Source organism: Neodiprion fabricii, chromosome 5 (genome assembly GCF_021155785.1).
Source record: "Neodiprion fabricii isolate iyNeoFabr1 chromosome 5, iyNeoFabr1.1, whole genome shotgun sequence".
In the NCBI taxonomy this organism is placed as follows: Eukaryota; Metazoa; Arthropoda; class Insecta; order Hymenoptera; family Diprionidae; genus Neodiprion; species Neodiprion fabricii.
Window position 1 is genome coordinate 27,998,501 of NC_060243.1, and position 24,178 is coordinate 28,022,678.

Genomic DNA, 24,178 nt, shown 5'->3' on the forward strand with positions numbered 1-24,178 from the left:
AAAAGTATGTATATCTTGTGGCATGGGAATGTACACCGTGGTTGATAAGTTACATTATTATATCTACGCGTATAAAATCGGGTTGGACCAAAAATGTGTGTAATGTATACTGTTATAACCGTATTACGCTATACCATAAAAAGTTTCTTGTATACGTTTAATGTGTACGTGATATTTACACGAATTCATATGGGTACACATCGAATTATTATTTTCACAACCGTTATCCGATATATATATATATATATATATATATATATATATATATATATGTGTATATGTATATATATATCCTCTCCCCCCCCTTGTATTCCTATAATGTATAACTTGTACTATACATTGCCTATCTTTCCCTAATATCCAACGTGACTTTGATTGTGCAAACTGTAAATAATTATAATGATATGCTAGAAATAAAATATATTTAAACGGGATTAATTATAGCCTAGTTTGTACCGGTTCTTTTCATTGTTCTGCAGTGAAGATTTGCTAATGTTGATTTAAGTTTTTCAAACACGTTTAATACAACGTGCAACTTCGAGTGGAAAGAGTTACCGAAAAAAAAAACTTCGAGATTTTGACCGTGGCAATGCATGGTCCTCGAGTAAAATAAGTACATAATTCTCGGTGAGAATAGAAGAGATGAAACGAAAGTGTGCGACTTGGGAATGATTTCTGAAAAGTCAAGGATTAAGTTGTAACGCTAGGATTTTGAAGATACATAATTCGTTACATGTATGTACATACACATCTTCCCACGGAAGTCGACACATTAGATATGGAAAGAAAAAAATTGTATTCAAACAGCTATTATGAAAGTCAAATTTCCAAGGTAACATCGTCGATGATGTTATACTCGATACGGAGACGAGGCGAGTGCCAAGAAACCGTATACACACTTAAGTATCGTAAACAGTCTGCCGCCGAATTGGGTGATCGCTCGATAGCCCAATGGGACGTGAATTCATTTGCGTAAACGTTAAAGAGACTCGCGTTGACGAATTCACTTCCGGACTCGACGACGTGAAAATAAAAAATTGAAATAAATAAAAACTGACCAGAAGTCGCCGGTGTGGAGTACTACGTGAGAATTTTTCTAAGTCAATAATTCAGAATTCGAAAGTCAGACGGTGTTAGATCTACATAAAACAGTGTTCCATGGAAGTCCGTACCGCGATTATTTTACACCTTACAAACACGTTTAAAATGTTGTATCTCGCGGACGAAGATAATGCGGATATCTCTTTAGCTCTGCGTCAAATCGTGCGTGTGAGACGACGTATCATACCGAAAACACAACAGTGCATTACGAGTGCGTCGAGGTCGGTGTAGGTGGATCGATACTCGGTCGTCGGGACGGCGTCAAAGGTTGGCATTCGTGAGGCACAAGGAAGGGGGTCTCTCTTCGCAGTCGGTCTCCGGGAGTCGGCGTGTTGAAGGTGCGGAGTAGTTTCCGAGCAGTCGAACGAACCGGTACTCGAACGAATGGCAGCGGCATTGCGGTTTGCACAGAGAGTCGCGAGTTCGCAGCTTTGATGCGGTGCGGTAGCTGGTGACCGAGACTTTTTATCGTAATCTCCGTTCGCGATTTTAGTAATTTCCTGCGGGCACGCGAACACCGGAAGCTCTGTTATTCCGGTTAGGGAGTTTACGCAGCTGACAGATGCCGCATGGTCGGGATAAAGTGGAGATCGACCGCATGGAAATAGTGCAAACTGTGGTCCGTCACTCGAGTGGCAGATAGAGATCGACGATTTTTACCCCACGCGGAGATGATGGTCACGTTCGGGGTGCGGTGCTGATGCGGAGAGGAAGATGCTGCGGTTTATATCGGTAGTCGAATCTCATTTCTGCACATTTCACAGGTATACCATTCGTTCGTAGTTGAGATGTGTTCGATGCACTGTAGTCAGATTTACATTGTTGTGACATGAGCGATCGGTCATTGTTTCTGAAAATATCGATGAGAGATAGGGTTCCAATAATATCACCGACACCGCGATTATTTGTTCGTTTTATCTGATGAATTGAGAAATAAATTTTTTCCGCCAAGTGCAAATCGTATGGGATACTTTTATCAGATACTACGAAACGTCCAGGCTGACCACGTGTTCAAAGCACCACATGAGTTTGATACACTGAGAGAAATTTTTAGTTCCATTTACCGCTCAGTCCTTAACTATTTTCATTTTTTACCACAATCGAAAAATATAGTTATAGGTACACCGAAAGAAATTTCATTGCAATATTTGCTTTTCCCCGTACACAAAAGTACAATAAAATATAGCATTTTAGGGACAATCGGCGGTACAGTCGTGAAAAGTACGATAGTGAATAACGAAATGCACAACATTTATAACAATGTTTCAAAGATCATATAATAATTCTTGCTTGTCAAGATAATATTAATATATATAGAAATAGTGTAATGTCCTATTATTCTAAGAATGTTTATGATTGTACCTCGTTTGTCCCTAAAACGCTATGCGGAAAACCAAATATTGCAATAAAATTTCTTTCAGTGTAGAAAATGAAAATTAGTTTTCTAGTTTTCTGTTACCGGAAAGTCTAGTATCCGTTACTATTCTTTGTCATTACGATCACCGTTAGTACTCAATTTTTCTAGATATTGTAACGAATGAAATTTTTCTCAGTGTACACACAGCTTTTGTCGGTTCGAGAATAGGATTGCCGATTAGTTCCAAGTCCCAGAATGTGGTAAGAGAAAACTTTTAAAATTAACAAACTGGCATTGCGGTATCCCTCATCCTAGCATTCTGCTGTGACGGAAAACATTTGGAATTCTCGACGCTTTCGCTTTCGAATATCATACGGTATTCACTTCTCCGAACTTCACAGCTTCTTCGCGTTTGAGAAAACGACTGTCTCTTCGGACACAGTTAACGTTCAGTACCAATTTCAAGTAGCTCGTGCACTTACTTGGAATTTACATAAGGAAATTGAATCTACTTAACATTGACATCGATCGTGAATCTCGTGAACTTTTACATGTAGTATATTATACAATATTACACATACAGGCGCCGATCGACGTAAGTTGATTAACGATCCACGGCCCTGGACTGTTCGCAGATGGTGACATGCCGAGTTCATATCGGGTAAGTTTTCCTGTCGGTGAAAGTGGCGAGCAGCAAATTGATAACCGAGGGAAATCCGATGAGAATTTGGGTCATCGCAAACGAAGCAGTTGCAGCAGTGCCTTACGCCGCGGTTGATTCGCCGATAGAAGCGAAACGTTCCGTTCGATAACAAACACCGCACGAGGGTGAAGTGCTTGAAACTTGACAGATGCCACGTGCTCGGATCGAGTTTGAAACGATCTCGCCGCTGGTTCGTCAGCATCGCAATCCGCATAACCGGCGCCGGTAGCGCGGAGGAGAAACGTGAGATCCGTCCGGCGAGCAGCCCAGGGTGCAGGAAAGGGTATAAATAGGCAACGTGTTGGTTGGCTGTTTGGTGGGGGCCGGGAGACGGTTGCTCGTCGGTGAAAATAGAAAAGAATGTTTTTGGATTCCAATTGGACTTGGTTGGCAGAACGATGGGGCAATATGGCCGACTTGGCCGAGCGGGTGGACGATCTGATATGCAGTTTTGACTCGGCCGGTGACACTACCATGGATACACTATCGATGTTGGTGTTCGGTTGGATGCTCTTCGGGCTGATAGTGCTGTGCGTTGGTAAATACGTTTACAATCGGTTCGCCCTGAACGCCATTGGGGCGTCCGGATCCGTTAAAGACGGTCATGGATTCGCGGCGCACGCAACTGTGGACGGTATTGTCACTCCCGGTGCTGGTGCTAGTGTCGGAGGTCCTGGTGCCGGTGGGCTCAAAGGGAGTGCCCAAAATTCGCGGAACGCGTCCTCTCCGGTTTCAGTTTCACTGAAGTCTTCGTCGATCGGTGCTGGTCCCGGAACTTTGGCCGCTGGTCCCGGCGGAGGTGGGGGTGGATCTTCGGGGTACGTGCCGCCGACACCACCGGTGAGGAAACGGCTCACACGGAAGACTTCCGGTCCCTTGATAAGCCCCGCGCGAAGCTCGAGGGCTCTTCATCTTCCAACTGCTACCGGGGCTGACGCCGAGGCTGTGCGATGGGTGAACGAGCTGATAGTGTGGCTGCACTCGGACCTTGTTATCCTCAACGAGCTACTCGCTACCTGGGTAATTTCACTCAACGAATTCACCGCCGGCTCTGTCGAGGAGGTGAGTCAAGACTCTGGATCACGCCGTTTGTTTCGGAAGGCGATGTTCCAATTAAGTGCCAATTATTCTTATTGCTATTTCTCTCTCCTTTTGCTATTTATCCCCGACTACGTGTCGGCTGTATGTATATATGTGCGAATGAGGATGAAATAACGAACGAGCCTTTTGTGTGCGGAACGAGCTTCGTGGGCTCGGGGCATTTGAAAGATCGCTGCCGAGCAAACGTGACTTGAATAAGAATAATCACGACAGCTCCGCAGATACTTACGTCTACAGTTTGGCATAACGTGTAACCAGGTCTACTCGGCACGTACGTTCTTAGAAAAAAAAATTTTTCGTTTACGAACATCCGCTCAGTCTCTGTAGTGCATTTGAAGAGAGTTGAATTCAAAAGTTGTACGGAAGGGATCTTACAGAATGACGTTTCAATTCTGACTCGGCTTACACGGTTGCGTTTACTATAAACGTGACGGTGTTGCAGTTCTGGAGCGTGTCGCAATTGGCAGACTTTGAGTAATCAACAACGGCGTCGACTTGTGTCGAAATTGACTTGGACGTAAGAAACTTGAAAAAAAAAACAAACACAAATGCTTACGAGATGATTTTTGGCTTTGAAAATTGCCAGAATCGATCGTGTATCGCGTGTTGCAACGTAAAGAACGTCCTTGCATTTATTAATATACTCGGTTGCCGGTGTGTAGGTAAGAACCAAGGAGATGTTCAGCTTCACCGAAAGTGTGAATTTTCACGTTACGAACCAATAGTGAAGTCAACTTCTTTCCTTGCATCCGTTGAATCGAGAATCACCGAGATATTCTCATCGTCAAGTAATTCGAACGATTCGAAGTGAACCATGAGAAGTGTTACAAATTTTACACTGTTAGAGCAGCTGGACTTGAGGCGATTCAACGCAGTTAGGGAGACTTGCTCGCTTGGCCCACTTACGAGTTGCGTTAGAGACTTGTTATCGAATGCAAACAGAGGCGTGCATTGTTCGCTATGGAATTTAGGGATCAGTTTCATTTCAAGGGGCCGGTTGAGAGATTTGGCTTTACTGCGAATGCCGGCGATGAATCGTTCGATCAGTTTTACGACCGACACAGTTGGCCGACCAGCTGTCATAATATAACAATCTTGTGTTTCATTGCCGGGCTGATAAACAATTATAGGTGAACACAGGGATGCGTATCGATCTAACTTTTCTTCCTCAATCAAGATTTTGCAAATCGTACAACAGCCGCGTACTTCGGTGTCTACCAGCAAAATTTACACGTATAGACTTGAGGTCTTATGGGACGTGTATGCGTAACTAAAAGTGAGTCTCGCTGACAAGATTGAACACTTCGCAATTTTGGAAAAATGTATCAAAAGTCCTGAATTTTTGGAACAGTTTTCGTAAAATCGTTATACGTTATATTGAAGAAGTTTTAGAGACTTGAAACAAATAGTTTCATAAATAGAGCGTTAGAGTATTTGGGAAAGGGGATATTTCCAAAAAAATTCATACCTATTCAGTAGAATAATAATTTAATAGTAATAATAATAATAATAATTTATTGCCAGAATTAATTTCGAATGTACAGTAAGCTTAAATGTGAGGTCCCTACAAGGGGTATGAAAAAAACTGCCAACTAATATTAAATTTAAAGACAACAATTAGACTACACAACAAGATCTATCGTTTAAATGATTCTACTCAATAATAAAATACTTAATATTCGTAAAACCACAAAATCAATTCATTCTATACGAAACAAACAAAAAGGTCACTAGAGATTTGTTACACAAATCTTTGTTTAAATACTTTATTAACATCTTTTTCGCATTATTAATATATAAAACGAATTTTATTATTATCTTGGTTGTCATTGATTTTTTTCAGATTTTAATTTCATTGCGAAGTATTCAATATTCTCACCGAGACTCACTTTTGGTTTAGAATATATACGTCCCATAAGACCTTAAATGATTGATTCCGAACACAGTTTTCGGAAGAGCCTAAAGTTAGTAACGTTATCGTAACGAAATATGGGGAAGAAAAATCTTCATTGAGGAATTTTAGATCGGCCTTCTAGGAGTTGGATTTTAAAAATGTTAATATGTTTTGTTTATCATGGGTGACTAAGTTTTGGACAATTCTAAAGGTAGTAAGTAACGATTTTTCCGAAACACGCATCGTTACAGCAACGTTATTAACTTCAACCTCGTCTTCTCGGAAACGCGATAGCTTCAAGGTACTGTTCACGGCGAAGTCTTATCACCGGAAGTGAAGCGGTATCGGTCGGTCAAGTATTCACTAACCTTGTTAATTTTAACCTAGATTTTTCATTCGAAAAGTAAGCAATAATACTCCCCCCCTTCTTTCACCTTGGAAAAGCTTTTATGATAATGTAAACGAGTTCCGGAAGTATTTGCTTTGCACAATATTAATATGCGCGTAGGCGCGCTGTTGATTAATTTCGAAGCATTGACCGCACATCAGCAGGTGCCAAAATATAAACACATGCGGTACATGTATTTATATACACATGTAGGTGTAGGTATATTTATAGCTGGGTACGTTTGGTGAAATTAATAACGCAAGTAAATAACGTGTTTTCATCTGCACTATAATTACGCGAAAGCGTACTTGTACTGGCCTGGTCGACAGTTGCATAGTTCGATTTGTTTCTCTTGCGAGACAAGGATAACTCGCTACTCAGCCTAGCGGTGAAAGATGTCACCGAGTTCCCTGTTCCGATGTTAAGCCACTTACAAATCGATGCGGCGCCACCTGGTGGAAATAATTTAGACGCCTAACCACAAAGTTGGTTTTGCTAATAAGTAGAGAAATTCGGAAACTTTTGTAGTTCTGACATAGAATTTTACATAGGTTATCGTCGGATTTTATAAACAATTGCAGATTCGCAAATGGATATCATTTGTTGTCGAATATTGTGAAATTCTTGGATTAGAAAAGTATCAAATGTTTGTTACTTTCACAAGACTCGCATATTGCGACAAGGTGAGTTTAAAAATATACGACAGATTCTCTAAATCCGTCTGCAATGTGTTCAAAACATAAGATCAGTTTTTGAATGCAGAACGAAATTCTGCTAGGTAGTTTTTTTAATTGTCTGCCGTAAGTTTTCCTCGTGAGAGATATGCGACATCTAGCGGTGGTTCAAAAATTCATGGAGTTCACAAGAACTTGCACTTTCCAACGGAATTCTAATAATACTACGAGAGAAAAATCTATTTTCTCCGTGTGGGAAATTGTTAATCATCTTTTATAGAAAGTTGTAAATTTTTATAATTTTTCGTAAAAAATTTTTTCATTTTATATGCAAAATATTACAATTTTCGACGCCTTTCGACAATTTCCTACGATTTTCAACGAACTGCACTTTATCGCAGTTTGGCGTAGAAATTATTTTTACCAGGGGTGGAACATTTTTCGACGATTCTGGTGTAAATCCGACGTTTGAAATTCTAAGGGAAATTTCACGGAGACCTTTACGCGGACACTTCTTTTATATCGTGACGTCATCGCGTGGCACAAGGCGCGTTTCGAATCGATAAGCGTCGCAGCTGTGACGTCACCGCAACCCCTTATACGCCTGTATCCATAAACGTGTAAAACTCACCGAACCACCGCGGGTAAATTATCATAAATTTATAATGAGGTTCGTACCTGGATACGCGTACAACATAGGTATAGATAAAATCGCGCTTAACGATCAAGCTCGCGCTTTCGATCCGAACCCTTTGTAATCGTCGAAACGTGATTGTAACTTTGAAATAGAAAGCTTTAGTCAATATTTTATACTCTAGGCTGGGTGCTCGGCTAGATGTGCTGTCTAATCTTCTCTGGCCATTAAGCAACTGTTACTTTCAAACTGTCTGCGGGAATCTCTTGCTAGAGTCGAGAAATATACGTAGAAGCGAAGTAATTGCCAGAAAGAGAGATCTAAAATGAATTATTGTTCGGTGGGTACCGCACCGGATGTGCAGGGTAGGTATATGAGCGTTAGAATCTTGGAAGCTAGAAAAGTATAAGAAGCCGTCTAAAAACAAACTTGAATCACCGCTGTGTGATATTTTGATCGTCATTGGTCGAATATCGGGAAAACTGTTGGTAGACGTTTTTTGAATTTAAGTTTCTTTCTTAAATTTCGTGCAATAGCGAAAATATTTTGAGAAATGACGAGAAATTCTTTCGTTTAGATTTTCGGATATCAATTTTCCTGTAATCACGGGGGACGTAGCTGCGCAAGGAGAACTCGTTACGTACGTCCAATTTACGACGCTGTGTGAACTCCTTTTAACTCTTTGCCTATGCCATAATGTACGTAGACAGAACATACTTATATCTATACGTAGGTCGCTTTTATGTACATACATACATATCGCGTGCAGAACTTTGAGCGCACATGCGCAAAGACATGTGGTTATTTCGAACGGATGACGTCAGCGGCGGCCACTCGTGAGGCCACTGACAGCCCGTGACGAAACCTTCGCCTCTATACCGTCTGTTTCTGATGTAATGAAAAATAAAATAATCCTCGCCGAAGCGATGACGCCGCCGGTCTGCAGTGTATACGTACACTGAGAGAAATTTTTAGTTCCGGTTACCGCTCAGTTTTTAACTATTTTTATTTTTTACCACAATCGAAAAATATAGTTCCAGGTAGAAAATAAAAATTAGTTTTCTAGCTGTTACCGAAAAGTCTAGTATCCGTTGCTGTTCTTTCTCATTACGATCACTGTTGCTATATTTTTTTGCAACTGTTGCGAAAATTTAACGCTCGTGCAACGATAAATTGACGTCGAAGCCTTATTTAACTAAAAAAGTAGAGTAAACCTCACAAACTGATTTTGCGTTGCAATTACTAAAAAAGGATCGACAGTAGCGCAAAATGGTTAGGCGCACCACGTTTTTCGTAATTCCAACAATATTCAAACAGTTTTTTAACGATACCTGGTTTACTCAATTTTTCTAGTCACTGTAACAGATGAAATTTTTCTCAGTGCATACACGTCGTTGAAAATGAGACCGGTTATCTCAAGTCGGCTTTGGGGATGTGTAAAAATGTTTTTTTTTTAATTGTTGCAAAAATACTGAACGAATAAAAAGATACTTTTATCTGCTTCCGAAAGTTCGTTTTCTTCTTTAGGAATTCCCTATCTCAAATTTGTCTCAAAAAAATCTGGTTTCATAATTTCGGAAGCAGATACACACAATACAAATATTTTTACAATATCGCAGGGTTGATTTTTGGCAACGGATTGATTACTGCGAATTAGAATGCACTCAGCGTGCGGTGCAAAGACTTCCATGTCATTTGTACCCAAGTTCTTATTAACGTCACGCGACTTATATTTATACATTATCGTTAGTTTACATTCGCTATGGACAAACCGCGCTGTAATGAGCGAATTAATTATGCGCGTCGCGCACGTGTTGGAATTCATGATTGAGATGTGTATATGTTTTGACATCCCTACGCATATGCACGTCGCGATTAGTGTCAGCTCCTATTATAAGCCCGCATGTGATTTTTCCCTACTTTCACCAACTCGACAAACGTAACATAACTGGTTTCAATACTATACCTACATTTCGATGTTGGGAGTATTATCAATAACCCGTCGTAGACTGTGCGTCAATCATTAACATAATTATAGATAAAGGTAGTGTCAATAAACTTTTGGAAAGCCAATTAATTCGGATAAGTTTTCCTTGTTGCCGCATCGAAGCGTCGAATTCGATCGGCGTGTCTCCAATACTTTGCGCTTCATTGACAGGGGATGAACTTATAGCTGTGACCAAGGGCTGTTGCAGCTTTGAAAGCGATCGATCGACGGGTGGAGCGTCATTTTCCTACTCGTAGGGTCTGATAGGTTTGTTCCTTCGCAGATTGAAGCGATAGATCGATAGGATAAGACAGGGACGTGGAAGATCAGAGCCTCTGATATTTTTAAGGAAATTCATGTACATGCATGGGTCAACGAGCTGATAGTATGGTATGGTACAAATTGTCAAACAAATTTTGAACATGGCTGTTTATACTGAAGAAGAAATAATCGCGAAAACGCACGAGATAATGTTGAATATGTGATATTGTCTCTAAGCTAATTAGCGGATATATCACGTACATAAATAATGTAGTACGATAATGGTTCGAATTAAAGGAAAGAATAATATGAGTCACGCATATACGCGGCAGTAGCCGGAACGTAAAAATTTATACGTAACAAGTAGAGAGCCTATGTCATCGGCTATAAATTGCTCCAAGGAGTGGCTGTACACTGACCACCAATTATACCTATATAATGTTGCTTAACGATAATGAAATTGTGACGCAATTATAAAAGCAGATGTTCGTATAAACTCGATTGAAATGCTTATATCATTACGCGAAATAGCTTGTTATAAAAAATACGATTAACATAGCATTTAATTTTAATTTGTTCAAACGGCGCAGCTTTATACCCGTTTTCAGGACTTTTTACGTATTAGTATTACAAATTGAATCAACAAACACCGTACATACGTTGAAAATTTAGATTATCTCTGCGAAGAGTAAAGACGGTGAACAATTATTGTTCAGAAAGCAGTTCTCTGGTTTGATTCATTATTTTCAACACTTTCAGTTTTCCGGGATATTGAATGGTGCCGGTTTTTTTGAACGGCGTATGAAATTATTGTTTCTCTTAGTGCCAAGGTTGTAGCCGAGCGTAAGAGGAATCCAAGGATATGCGACAAAGCATCCTTCCCATGCCTTATTCGTGAGTTATTGCGTATTGAATAAGAACGCCAGAACGGCGTTGCCCCAACTAGCGGTCGGGCACTAGCGCGATCGGCTCGCGCGCCAGTCACACTTTCCTCGCTGGCTACTCTCATGCTTCCAGACGCGATATGTCCTCACAGAATCGTCAGAATATCGCTTTGTTAGGTATCGTTGGAATCCTCTCGACGTCCGCTACAAGGTCCACGTAGACAAGCGCCTCAATTTTTCACCCACGAAATTTTTATAGCTCAAATACCTGATTCAAAATGCCTAATCCTTGGCACGGACACGTATGTCAATACGAGAAATATACTACGGCACGCGGTTTTCTTTGGCTATAAGAAATATTCAATGAAAACACGCAGATCGGTTTGCGGATCAGGGTGTGAAGATACGGTTCGAGAGTCGTGGCTTGTGTTACGGGATCCAGTGGATGATAGACGGTCCGTAACCCGTTTTCATTTTTTACCGAATTTAATTCTGGATCCCCACCACACCAGAACCGGCCAAGGTCCCTCGTTCGCTGTACGGTTCGCGATTACTCAGGCGACCATGGTTTCGGCAGACGTGATATCATGGCTAATTAAAAACCTGACCGCAGGCATGCATGTAACTATGAATTTCTCATGTAACAACGCTAAAAGTTGGTGAAAACTAATTTTGTGTGCTCCGTATTGACTTTCTGCTTATGTCACTGCTACTCTACGGAGTTCCGTGCGATGTTCAGCTGTGCGTGGAAGAGAAAACTAGGAACCACGAGTGAACGGAGAACTGCGATCCGTTAGGTTTGGATTCAAGCGCACCTTTCCTTCTGTATTATTATACTTACGGCTTACCAGTCGTAGAGTAGAAATTATCGTCCCTGAACCATTTTACTTTACAACAAGGTGGCAGCTAGATTAAAGCGGTGTGGACTTGTTTGATTCATGCGGTTCATTTCAAATGAAATTTGCTGGCAGATTGTCTATCTGGTTAAAAAATTGTGTCAATCGTATAAAATTGTGATCTCGTGCATTTTTTTATGCCTATACGCCAACCGAAAAATTTCATTACTTTTCTCTTTAACATCAACTCATGTTCCATACCACTACGGGAAATTCAAAGGAATCTGCAGCGAAACGTGATATTGTAATAAAACAAAGCCTGCGCTGTTTTTGCACGCCGTTTACATGTCTGCATACACAGTTTGGATAAGAAGGCGTTGGTAAACAAATTAAAAGGAAGCTAAGAATAACTCAAGCATTTTATCTTCAGTCGCGACCTCATTATATGTACATGCCAGTCGCTGACACGCATTTACGTCCGTTTCTGATCACTTCACTTTTTCTTATACCGAAGGGCCAAAACTTACATAACACTGAATGAGTGACACACATTTTACTCACTAAAAAAAAAAAATTAAACTAGTCTAAGTACAGTTGGATGTTATTATTTTATATCTTAGTTAGGCAATCATCACAAATTTAGCCTCAATGATGGCAATGAAAACAGATTGTTATGATAACAAAAGTTCAACCATGGAATTGACATTTTCCAATCACTTGTGTATCTCATCAATCGAACTCGTTAGTGAACTCAAAATTTTGACACGTAGCAAGTTGAAAAAATGTGAATTTTTTTCAAATACAACAATTCCTCGAAGATGAATCGATTATTTTAGAATAATTTCTCGCCTAATTTTTTGTATATACGGTAAGAAAATAAACAGGCTTAAAGACAAAATGAATGGCCGAGTAAATAAATCTTTCTTCAAACTTCTCTCGTATAAAACAAAGTATATATAAACATGTTTCAATTTCCATTTTTTCTTCAGTTCCCATGTACTGCAGTGTAAAAAAAAATATATGAGACGTATATTTGTAATGTGGATTGCGTGTGACCTTTATAGGGGCAATTGCAAGAGGCAGTGTTAGGGATAAGGATAACGATTCGAGGTTTGTGGTTTCTGTGGGAACATCAAATCAACTAGTCGTTCCCACAAATCAGTTCCTTTGTTTACATTATTCGTGTGTAGAAATTAGTCGGGTTAGAAATCAATGTCCTACATGTAGGCCATGGCAGCGGATCACGCGATGTAAAAATATGGTGAATTCTCAGAGCTATGTTACAGTTACCGATCGATCATGCATAGAAAATGAGAAGTTGGCGCAGTCGTACGGTTGTAAAGATGTGCATACACCGAATTTGAAAAATTACGCTCGTGCAGAAGCGTCATCAGTTACTGTTTTTCACTCGCAAAAGATGTATTCGTGTGCTTTTTAAAGTTAAGCACAGCAAAAGAAACTCAATGTTCAATCCGTATAGATTTACACAACGTGTCTCGCTGCAGGATTGGTTTCCTGGTTTTTCTTTTTTCTTTTTTATTATTTATATCCTGTTACATCTCGAGCGAAGTAACTAGATCCAACCAGGTACTGTAATTACACTAATTATATATATTCGGGTACCGTACACGAAGCGATGAAAAACCATTTTAATCTTGGATGCACGAAACTGTTTAGCGTATTTGCAACTCGATCCAGTGTACGCAGTTACATACGATATAGTCCATTTGCTCCAACTTACCAGCTAATTATCTACTTTCAGCATGGTGTCGGTGTCGAGTTCGTGCGGGTTCTTCCCGAGACGCATTCACCCGTCCTTTCGAACATCTTCTGCGAATGCGACTCGAAGGACGACGTCGTAAGTGTGTTTTAACCGAATTATAAATAACGCTCCAGCGTTGAATAATCGTCACGATCGATGACGTAGCATCATCTACCCCTGAGTAATTATTCGTTGACAATTGCGTGACGTTGTGTATTTACAGACAATTACCTGCGACTGCGAAGCGACGCCGGCTCTTCAGCTAAAAGCGTTCCGACAGCGAGGTGAAAAGGTCGAAGCCAGTCACTATCGCGTCAACGTCAACCGTTTCCGAGCGCGACTTCACTTGGTCTGTATCACAGAAAAGCTGCTGCTGGATCTGAAGTGCGACGGATGGCCGGAGGTTCGTTAAATGTTTACCTAGTAGTTGACTATACCAAGTAAATCTCACCCTCGTGCTCTTCTTCTCCTGCTACGAAGCACTGCCAATTAGTGATCATTGAGAATTTCAGTGACGAACCTTTACCAACGCGGTAGACTTCGCCTGTTCATTCAACCGATTGAATTGTCAACGAAATTGTTACCGAACGCTTCACCCCCAGGTCAAGGTGTCTCTGGCTCCGGTTGGAACCATAAAGAAGGACCTGGACGAGAGCCAGCTGCAAGAGGTCGTGACCGAGATCGTCGTCGGTGCGCTTCGTGGCACCAACGTTCATCTGAACCTCGTACAGTACCCAACCTGCCCTAGACTATGGAGAGAACCACCACCGCAGCCGGGATTCTCCCTGCCTCTTCACTACGACAGTATGGTGAGCAAAGTTTTTTAAAGAGGTAAGAATTAGTAGGTGGTTAAAAAAGTTGGCCAATTCTGGGAACTTGTTTATCCACCACCATTGCAAAGATTCAATTTGATAGGGGTTTGTTTTATTCAAGAGGTTTCTTTTATTCACAAATTTATAATGGCAAGGAGGGTAAACTATCCAACAACGCTTTCTCTAAATTTGAAGTAAATCGGTTGAACCGTTTCTGCGACATCGCGCAAACATTGCACGTAGTTAAATGGCCAACGTTACTGCGAATGACATGGATTCCAAAAGTTCATCCTCCTTTTCAGTCCCCTATACACATTCGTATGATTAAACCTCCTCGATTTGGTGCGATTCTCATGTATCCTCTGTTTACCGGCGATAAATAAACGAATAAACGAACACGTTCTCCAATTCGCTTTGCTTGTAGAATTATTCGAATACAGTGACAGATCAACAACATCTTCAGATCCACCAGAGGCACTCCCCTACCATGCAATACGCCCGTGGCGATCGACGACTTTTGGTCAAGATTGTGAAGGCATCCGATATCGGTGGTGCCGAAGGGTGCAAGGAACCCTACTGCGTTGTAGAACTCGACGAACCACCACAGAAAAATCAAACTTCCATCAAAAAGGACAACGTCAACAATCCGCATTGGGACGAAGCTTTCTTGTTGTAAGTTTCATGTATTGAAACACCATCGGTGGGACAGTCACTTATACGGTTACTCGATTCGTGTAAATTAACCGCTCGGACGAAGGTGTTGAATTCTCGTAGCTATTCATTAATTCTCTAAATACCCCCAAATCCACAAAGTCATGCGAACGTTTTTCGTGCCGGATTCTTTGCGGTCTCAAAGAACTTCCGGGAACCCTGGGAGGTCTTTGTTGAATGTCTTATTGTGAGATGAAATTTCTTTTCAGCGACGTTAGTCAGAACACGTCGGAGGTGCTGCTGGAGGTTTACGACCACGTTAATAAAGGGCAGCGTTTCCTGGGACTTGGGATCGTGGGTGTGGAGGAATTGCTGATCAACCCTAGTCAGAGACAAATCATACCTCTGCAGGCTCGGCCTTATGAACAGGACGAAGTTACGGGGACCCTGACAGTCGAGGTAGCATGAGGCGTGTCACTGACATTCCCTTTTTTCGACAGGGGATTTTTGGGCTTCGCTATGTACTGTACCGAGCATCGAGTCGGACCGATGTCCTCGCATTTGTTCGTTGCTCCTACAACTTTGTTCCGTTTGACCATTGCGAATGCTTCGATGGCGCGGCTAGTCTCACTCGATATTTCAACTTTCAGTTCCTCTTCATCGAAGGCGCCGAGGTGCCGCAGATCGGGACCAAACCGTACAAAGTCAAAGAGAGCATCAAGCCGGTCCAATCGCCGACCCGTAGCTACACACCAACAAAACATCTGAACAACACTAGCTTAAATTACAACAACGGTAACAGCACCTTTATCTTATACGATTCTGGCAGTCAGTCTCCAGGGGGTGGTAATTATGATATACACAGTCGATTATTCCGTGTGGTCTACCCTCTGATCGTAGTACGCCGCCAACAGTTTTTTTTTTTTTTGTCATAGTTTTTATACTTCCCAACCTCTCCCATTACATCCGTTCTTATCGTACCTTTCCATTTATTAATTTCTCAATTTTTAATTTCTTATCGTGTTCACTTTTTGTCCATATATATGATTACTCGGTTTTGTACCCATGTGTTGTCTTTACCCCGTTTTCGTTTTTTAACCTCTCTCTTTTCCTTATGTGTTTATTGACTGGTCGTTGTATAGAATTTGGGGAAATCGACATTAGACTAGACTTCAGTTTATCCATTTTTGATTGCTTGACGATCAGAAACCAGAACGTTGCATATGAAGTTTCGGTCCAATTTCAGATTACCTCTCCAATGGGAATGGGCTTGATTCTCCGTACAGGACGGGCCAATTCAACGGGAACAAAGGGACGCTGATAGTCCACAGCCAGCAGAGAGTAAGTTTGGTTTTGTTCAGCTAAAGACTAAGAGTGGAATCACTGAAATTTGTTTGATAAAAGATTCGGATCCCATTCTGTTGTCATTAACAAAAATGCATACTGTTTTCTCTTTACAGCAGCCAGAGCGACAAATCGTCAAGGTACGAGACATTACACCATCATCATCTTTCGAATTGCTGTCTAAAATTTAAATTTGCATCTTGTGTCTGTGGAATTTCAAGAGTTTAGCTTCAAATCCCGTGTACAGTAACAAATGACGCATCTGCCATTTTGTTTTATCTTATTTAACAAGCAGACTTTTGTTGGTATACATTATCTCTGTATTGTCTTTTTGGATATATGTTGTACTGACTACTGAGTTTGAAACGTGCGGGATTCCGTTGACGATTAAAAAGATTTTGGAAAGTACGATCGGACAGGTTTCGAAAAAATGTTGAAATTCTGATGCCGACTTGAATAATCCATCGGTATTTTTATTAAAATTAGCTGGCAGCTAAGGTAGAGAACTCACCAGACGAGAGACTGACTTTCCAAACCTAAATTTCAGAGCCTAATAATAACGAATGCTGAGTGCCGTGTGTTTACTAATCCAACAGGTTGCACTGACGGAAGCTGGAAATTGGCAAGAAGTCTCGCCTGAGGTAATTGCTTGTTGTTTTTCCTTTCCTCTCCCGTTTGATGTACTCTGCAGCTAAAAATCTTTAACTCTTGCAAAAAGATAGCCGATCGATGTCGTGCAGTCATCATTAGACACATATTTTTCGTCACTCAGAGCCATTAAAAAAGCCTATTCTATCTTTCAGCACGGTACAAAAGTCAACAGCACGGGATCGGGTCCAGAAAGCACTCCGAATTCCTCAAATTCTGAAGGACTCAGAGGTTCGTAAGGTCGCGAGTTTTCTCGCCGTTAATTATTTAAACGATAATTTTTTACCACGCCAATTTTATTCTCGCAGAGAGAGGTAGGACGCGGAGAAAACGCCGGGACTTTTTTGGGACTATAAAGAGGCGCCTTGGCCGATCAAAGAACAGGAGTCGGTCTGTCGGACCCGAAGGTGATGCACCGTACGAAGAAGCCCATTCGAGGTCGATATCAGCCGACAGAGCTCGTGATCCTGGCTCAGGTGAGGATACCATGAACATAACGCGAACAAAAAATAATAATTTCTATAGTATAAAATAATCGCAGACTGTCGTTATTATTACGTTATCGTTCAACACTGACTTAACACTCGGGATTTTTGGCACATAAAATGTCATACACTTTGTCGTAAGATGTGCATGAAGTATCTGCGTACATGTAATTGTTATGCGTTAGTTTTAAAAGTGACAAATCGGACGTTTCTCTTCTTCATTTATCTCGTGATTGATGTGTAGTTTTACTAGGATCGATTTAGTTTGTAAAGAAGATCTAGTGTCAGGTGGGAAAAAAAACGAAGAATTACGTACAGAGATCGATTAAGAAATACTAATATCAAAGCATCATTCAACTGCGTCCATTTTTCTATTGTAGTATTATAGGAATTTTTCAATCACTCGGAAGAGTCTCGCGCCAATCATATCACAACCTTTCTACGTAATTTGATTAACATGAAAAGCTCTGTACATGTTCGCATTGAATAGCGGGCTGTACTTTTGTGTACATAAATATTATTGGCTGCCGGAAATATTGTTTTGCCTGATAAGTGTCAAACAATAAGTACATATGGAATGTGTAAATGAAAGTGAATAGTTGTATGTAAGATTATTTCATTTATTCACATAACTTGACGTAAATAGTTTCTCTTATCATCGTTTTCATACTCACTGTACACTCTCTGTTTTTATTTACATATTATAACCAAAACGGCACCTACTCAAATTGGTAAGTTCATTTCACAGTTGTATATAAAAATACATTTGATACATTTATCGTTTCGCTTTTAATTGAATTGCATTTCTGTATAGCTGTTAGTAATTGAATAGGGTATATATTTATATGTATACCGAACCTGAACGTGGTAACAAGCCGTCTCGGCGCCTGCAGACAGGCAGCCCGAGTTTCAATCTGCCATCTTAGGAACGATATTGTAACGCCCGGTTGCCTATATGCAGGCGCAGAACTGGTCGATTCCACGTTTAGGCCCGTTTTACACGATTTATACCTGCCCAAAAGTGAAGTTTGGAGGACAATAATATTGTGTAGGTGTATGGAAATAGAGATTTTGAGGGTATACCGCTAGAGATTACTAGAAATGCTCGTCCATCGAGTGAAATCTTTCTGTGAAATTGTAAATTTTCATATGGCAAACTCCTGGCGTGTAATGCAAGAACATTTACACAGGTTTGCTGTCCGTACCAGGAAGAGAAGAACAGTCTAGGAGGTCGAGTCTGAGCGAGGCTTCTGCAGTGAGCGGAACTTCGACGCGAACTTATCTGAACGAGGCTTCGACCCTCGTTCTGGAAACCCTGGAGAACGGGATAAAGAAGTGAGTAAAAATTTGAGAAATATTTTTAAAAAAAGTTTCCTTCGAATGTTTATTTTGACAGTCGATCTCAGGCTTTGTAATCCATAAATTTCGAGTCTGAAATTGTAAACTTTCGACCATTTTCAGACACTACCTCGTGCCGTTGTCTCTCGCGCAAAAGAGTAAATGGAGAAAAAAAGGCACGAAATTGCACATCTTCAACGATCACACCTTCATTGCGAAACACATGCCAGGGTAAGATTAAATTGTCAAGTGACCTGCGTTCACTTGAGAGAAAATAACGAGGGGGGAAAGTAAGGAGAGAGATTTGGTAGCGTTATCAATGAATTTTTTCTGCAATATTCAGAGGCACAATTTGCGAGGTTTGCAAGCGAACTTTGGCTCGAAGGTTGGGTAAGCAGGGCTACGAGTGCAGGGACTGTCAGCTTAAATGTCACAAGCATTGCCACGTCAAAGTCGACTCGACTTGCTCATCGTCGACCATACAGAGCATCGAATTGTGAGTAAAACGAGATGATTTATCATTTGAAAAATAATATCGTAGTTATTCATTTATTTATTTACTTGATCGATTTTTATCTTAAAATTATGACAATAAAGTCGTACAGAATAAAAAATATTATATATTTTCGTGCGGAAGGAAAAAGGAACGGGGTTGTATACATTTTTTAATAATAAGTGATATTTCGATTCGATTAATTTGACGAAACGATATTTTATTCAAATCATATACTAATCAGCAAATATTGTGCATTTTTTTTTATAATTTTTTAATTCTACGTATTATACAAGCTTCTTGAGCTTTTTCTTTAATTTCTTCATGTCCTTCAGGTGATTTTCAATTTTAACTTTATTTACTCGCATCTCTTTATCTAATAACAATAATATTCATCTTAATAATAATAATAATAATTCATAATTAAAAAAAAATAAAACTCGCAGTAAGTTATTTATACCACAATTTTTCTAATGCAATTTTATTTTGACCTTTGAAAAGGTCCCTTCTGCCAGTACTGAGCGAATAGGATAGGTAAGCTGAACAAATAATAAACGAAAAGAAAAAAAAAAGGAAACAATCCCAAAAAATAGACTAACAATCAATTGACAATTCTCTCCTACGTTTCTCCTGCGCATGATTTGCTCCGCATTTATGTAACTGCAACCTGTATAATTTTTAAACAATCAGACATTTTTCCTGCTCGTGTTTTTCCGTAGCTACGAACGAACGCATAATGTTTGGCAAGGCTTCTTTGTTACCCCAGAATTAATTGACGATATTTTGTCAGTGATAATTACGACGACTAATCGCTTTTCATTCTATGTTTTACCTATCCTATATTATATATTTTGTATGAATATTTGGCAGTATGCGTGAATTTTTGGCAAAGCTTTAAACAGTATTTCTCCCTCCTTTATATAATTATTCTTGCAAGTACAATTCTTCGACCATTGCGAAAGTCGAAATATGCAATGTTTGAGCGATATTTTAATAGACTCAGCGTACGTTATGAATATATTTTAGAACTATTTTGAGATATGCACTTGTTCATTCCGTTCAACACTTTTTTTCAGTACAGCAATTTACACCTTTATTTGGATTCTGAAACGTCTAAGGTCTCCTCGATGAAAGTTGTTCCCCTAAAATATGTAATCGCGATGTTTGTATGATTTTGTTATTCTGTTTTTTCTGAAGGATAATTTTCATCGAGGTGTATGTCAATCTTTCTCTTCTGTTGTGCTACTAATCCTTGCTCGTTTTATTACCCACGTAATTTTTAAACAATAATAATTGCATTCATAATAATACTTACCCGTCGGTATTGATTGTTGATATCTATTGTAAATACACAGACTTGATAATTGTGCAACTACTGCGTACTAATTTATTCATATGATTTCAGAACGTACATAAAAAATACGCAACACGAACGAAAGCCATCGACTCGACTATGCTAGTGAGAAGTTGTAAATTAAATATTACGATACAATTACATTAATAACATTAATAATAATGATGATAATATTAAAATTACTTATGATAACGAATAAATAATCGATAACAATCACGTTTATTATCCAGAATACGAGTCACAGAAATAACGGTAATAACACACTGAAATATAATCTAAAGAAACACAAAGATGTGAATAATATTAATGATTACAATATTATTAATAATAGATACATATATATAATAATATATTACAAACAAAGATGGAAATATAATTTCAATATGCCTAAAGTGATATATGGACGTATATATATATATATATATGTATACAGGTATGTTTCAAACAATGACCTGTAATGCGTTGTTCCTTTCATGGATCAACTTTTGACAACGCAATTATGCGTCATTAATTAAACTGAATGAACGTTTGACTTACGCACTATAAAATTATCACTTAATCTTTGCAGAAACTACCAGTCTCTCTTTCTATTTCTCTAATCGTTTATACCAATCTCAATTTTCCGAGTACACGTTCCTGTAACACACTCGGTCATCATAATTATACAATGCCGATTCGGGTATTAATTATTTTTACATCGCCTATAAAATGTGCTACGAAAATTATTGTAACAAAAATCCTCGGTACGCTGGAACGGAAATTGCAATTAAAAAAAAAAGAAAACCCGACGCTCAATTGTTTTCTTCTTTTTGGAGACCCGAATCTTATACTTATTTGTTTAAACAATTGTAGTGTTCGTCGTAAATTATCCGTACAAAGTTCACGCACCTGTGATTTTTGAAGATATAATGCGTAATTAAAAATTACACGCCAGTGATTTAGGCCACTAGTGACAATATTTTATAATTAGATTAATATAAATGATGATGAAAAAATGAGATCCTGCAAATTATATACGAGGTATAAAACAAATTGAAAATCATTATGAATAAATATATATATATATGATATATTACATTTATAAATCAAGAAGCTAATGAACGATGACTGCGAATAAAGAATTAGAATCGTTTTGTTAAATTCAAAGTTGAGAATATAATCATATAATCTTTACGTAATATATATACAAATCATGCAATCAACTATAATTTGATGCAGTTTTTCAATTTTCTATACGATATGGTATCTCTATTATACCTAGATACGTCTTACTATATTTCGCTGTAAGATATTAATTATACTCATTAGGTACACATACATGCATACACACAACACGTACATTTAATTCTCTGATGCTTTTAATTCTCCGCTTATCTGTCTCTCTTTCTCTCTCTTTCTCTCTGTCCCTGTCACTCTATTTATTTTTTGTAAAGCTTACTATATTGAAAAATATATACATTATGAATTATTGAGTCAATCATTGTTGAGATTTTCTTATAATTTATTTAATTTTAAACAAGTGTATACCGAGTGTCTCGAAAAATGGCTATTATATAAATGAAGTATTTCACAGAATTTTCGGAGCAATTATAGAATACTTTGCACAAGCTAATCTACGTACACTCGCAAGAAGATGCGAAAATTGCGTAACCATTGTTTATGATGAAACAATTAACGTACGGGTACAATTGAAGCTGTTTTTGATTGTTTACAATACGCGCAAAATGTATGCCTAATTTTTTCTGCCTTCCCTGGAGTATATCAGTTACTGAAATGGATCCATCCGCACATACACTCCTGTAGATACTTTAATAATTTTTGCTCTTAATTAACATGACATTTTGCATTCTGACAACATGAAAGAAATTACAGCAATAGTTAAGATGATGAGGAATCTCATTATTTATATCCACATTTCAATATATTATGTACATAATACATAGCTTTTTGGAATGTAAGAAAGTAAGAGAAATAGAGTTGATTGAATTATATATACGATCTAGTGCCTATTTACAGATACTTATAATATATAATGCACATTGCACATGTATTATTGATGATACTATGCTTTGTAATCTGTACTATGTAACAAATTGTATGTTCACGCTCATCACACAAGACAAATAGTAAAGAACGGGTGAATGATTATTCGTAGTGTTTCACCTTAGGATTGAAAATTCTATTCGACACTTCTGTAATTATTTGTGGATTCGAATAATTTCTCGTTTTTTGCCTGTAACTCTTTATCCATTACTCACAGCGTATTGGGACTGCATCGAATTTGCATGACCTTTACTTGACTAATTGGACTTCAAGGGCTCAGAAAACGCAGCGAAAACAGCGTAGGACCAACAGCAGACGAATGACGATGGAAAAAGCATTAGTCGAAAAATGTGAAAAACTCAGGTTCTGGTTTTCTGCCTGTAACTTTTCATCCGTTGCTCGCAGCGTATTGGGACTGCGCTCAATCGATTTCTCTCGCAAAATTACGTCCGAATAGTGCACGAAAGAATTTATTCCAGCACTTTTCAAAATCGCGAAAATTTTCACCAAAAATACAAAGGGGTTAGCCTTACTTATTTTTGGGCCGAAAAATTTTTGGTCTCAGATTCGATTTGCATGACCTTCTCTCGACTAATTCGACTCCCAGGAACTCAGAAAACGCAGCAAAAAGAGCGTGGGATCAACGGGAGAGAAATGACGACGAAAAGATCACCAGCTGAAAAATGTGAAAAACTCAGGTTCTGGTTTTCTGCCTGTAACTTTTCATCCGTTGCTCGCAGCGTATTGGGACTGCGCTCAATCGATTTCTCTCGCAAAATTACGTCCGAATAGTGCACGAAAGAATTTATTCCAGCACTTTTCAAAATCGCGAAAATTTTCACCAAAAATACAAAGGGGTTAGCCTTACTTATTTTTGGGCCGAAAAATTTTTGGTCTCAGATTCGATTTGCATGACCTTCTCTCGACTAATTCGACTCCCAGGAACTCAGAAAACGCAGCAAAAAGAGCGTGGGATCAACGGGAGAGAAATGACGACGAAAAGATCACCAGCTGAAAAATGTGAAAAACTCAGGTTCTGGTTTTCTGCCTGTAACTTTTCATCCGTTGCTCGCAGCGTATTGGGACTGCGCTCAATCGATTTCTCTCGCAAAATTACGTCCGAATAGTGCACGAAAGAATTTATTCCAGCACTTTTCAAAATCGCGAAAATTTTCACCAAAAAAACAAAGGGGTTAGCCTTACTTATTTTTGGGCCGAAAAATTTTTGGTCTCAGATTCGATTTGCATGACCTTCTCTCGACTAATTCGACTCCCAGGAACTCAGAAAACGCAGCAAAAAGAGCGTGGGATCAACGGGAGAGAAATGACGACGAAAAGATCACCAGCTGAAAAATGTGAAAAACTCAGGTTCTGGTTTTCTGCCTGTAACTTTTCATCCGTTGCTCGCAGCGTATTGGGACTGCGCTC

General features: G+C 39.2%; 1 protein-coding gene across 10 annotated transcripts; it reads left to right on the forward strand.

Annotated features, from left to right (window-relative positions):
- Positions 1-960: 960 nt before the first annotated feature.
- LOC124182418 lies at positions 961-21,560 on the forward strand. 10 transcript variants are annotated; one of them, XM_046569693.1, is made up of 18 exons: positions 964-1,865; positions 3,094-4,223; positions 13,583-13,678; positions 13,806-13,985; positions 14,185-14,391; positions 14,819-15,066; positions 15,315-15,504; positions 15,696-15,891; positions 16,292-16,386; positions 16,506-16,529; positions 16,986-17,030; positions 17,193-17,268; positions 17,346-17,513; positions 18,713-18,857; positions 18,984-19,091; positions 19,204-19,356; positions 19,855-19,887; positions 20,759-21,560. In XM_046569693.1, exons 2-17 carry the CDS (start codon positions 3,522-3,524, stop codon positions 19,880-19,882), a joined length of 2,661 nt encoding a protein of 886 aa, XP_046425649.1. In that variant the 5' UTR covers positions 964-1,865; positions 3,094-3,521; the 3' UTR covers positions 19,883-19,887; positions 20,759-21,560. The 10 variants fall into 10 exon arrangements, with proteins under 10 accessions (XP_046425648.1, XP_046425649.1, XP_046425647.1 ...); XM_046569692.1 differs by lacking the exon at positions 19,855-19,887 and having other exon boundaries at positions 961-1,865; positions 18,731-18,857; XM_046569691.1 differs by lacking the exon at positions 19,855-19,887 and having other exon boundaries at positions 3,042-4,223.
- The last annotated feature ends 2,618 nt before the right edge of the window (positions 21,561-24,178 follow it).

Bases quoted from the DNA above. Each gene is read 5' to 3' on its own strand.
- LOC124182418 (XM_046569691.1), top strand. From the start codon at position 3,522: ATGTTTTTGGATTCCAATTGGACTTGGTTGGCAGAACGATGGGGCAAT. The intron at 15,892-16,291 runs GTAATTATGATA...GTCCAATTTCAG, and splicing joins CAGTCAGTCTCCAGGGGGTG to ATTACCTCTCCAATGGGAAT. The intron at 17,269-17,345 runs GTTCGTAAGGTC...TTATTCTCGCAG, and splicing joins AAATTCTGAAGGACTCAGAG to AGAGAGGTAGGACGCGGAGA.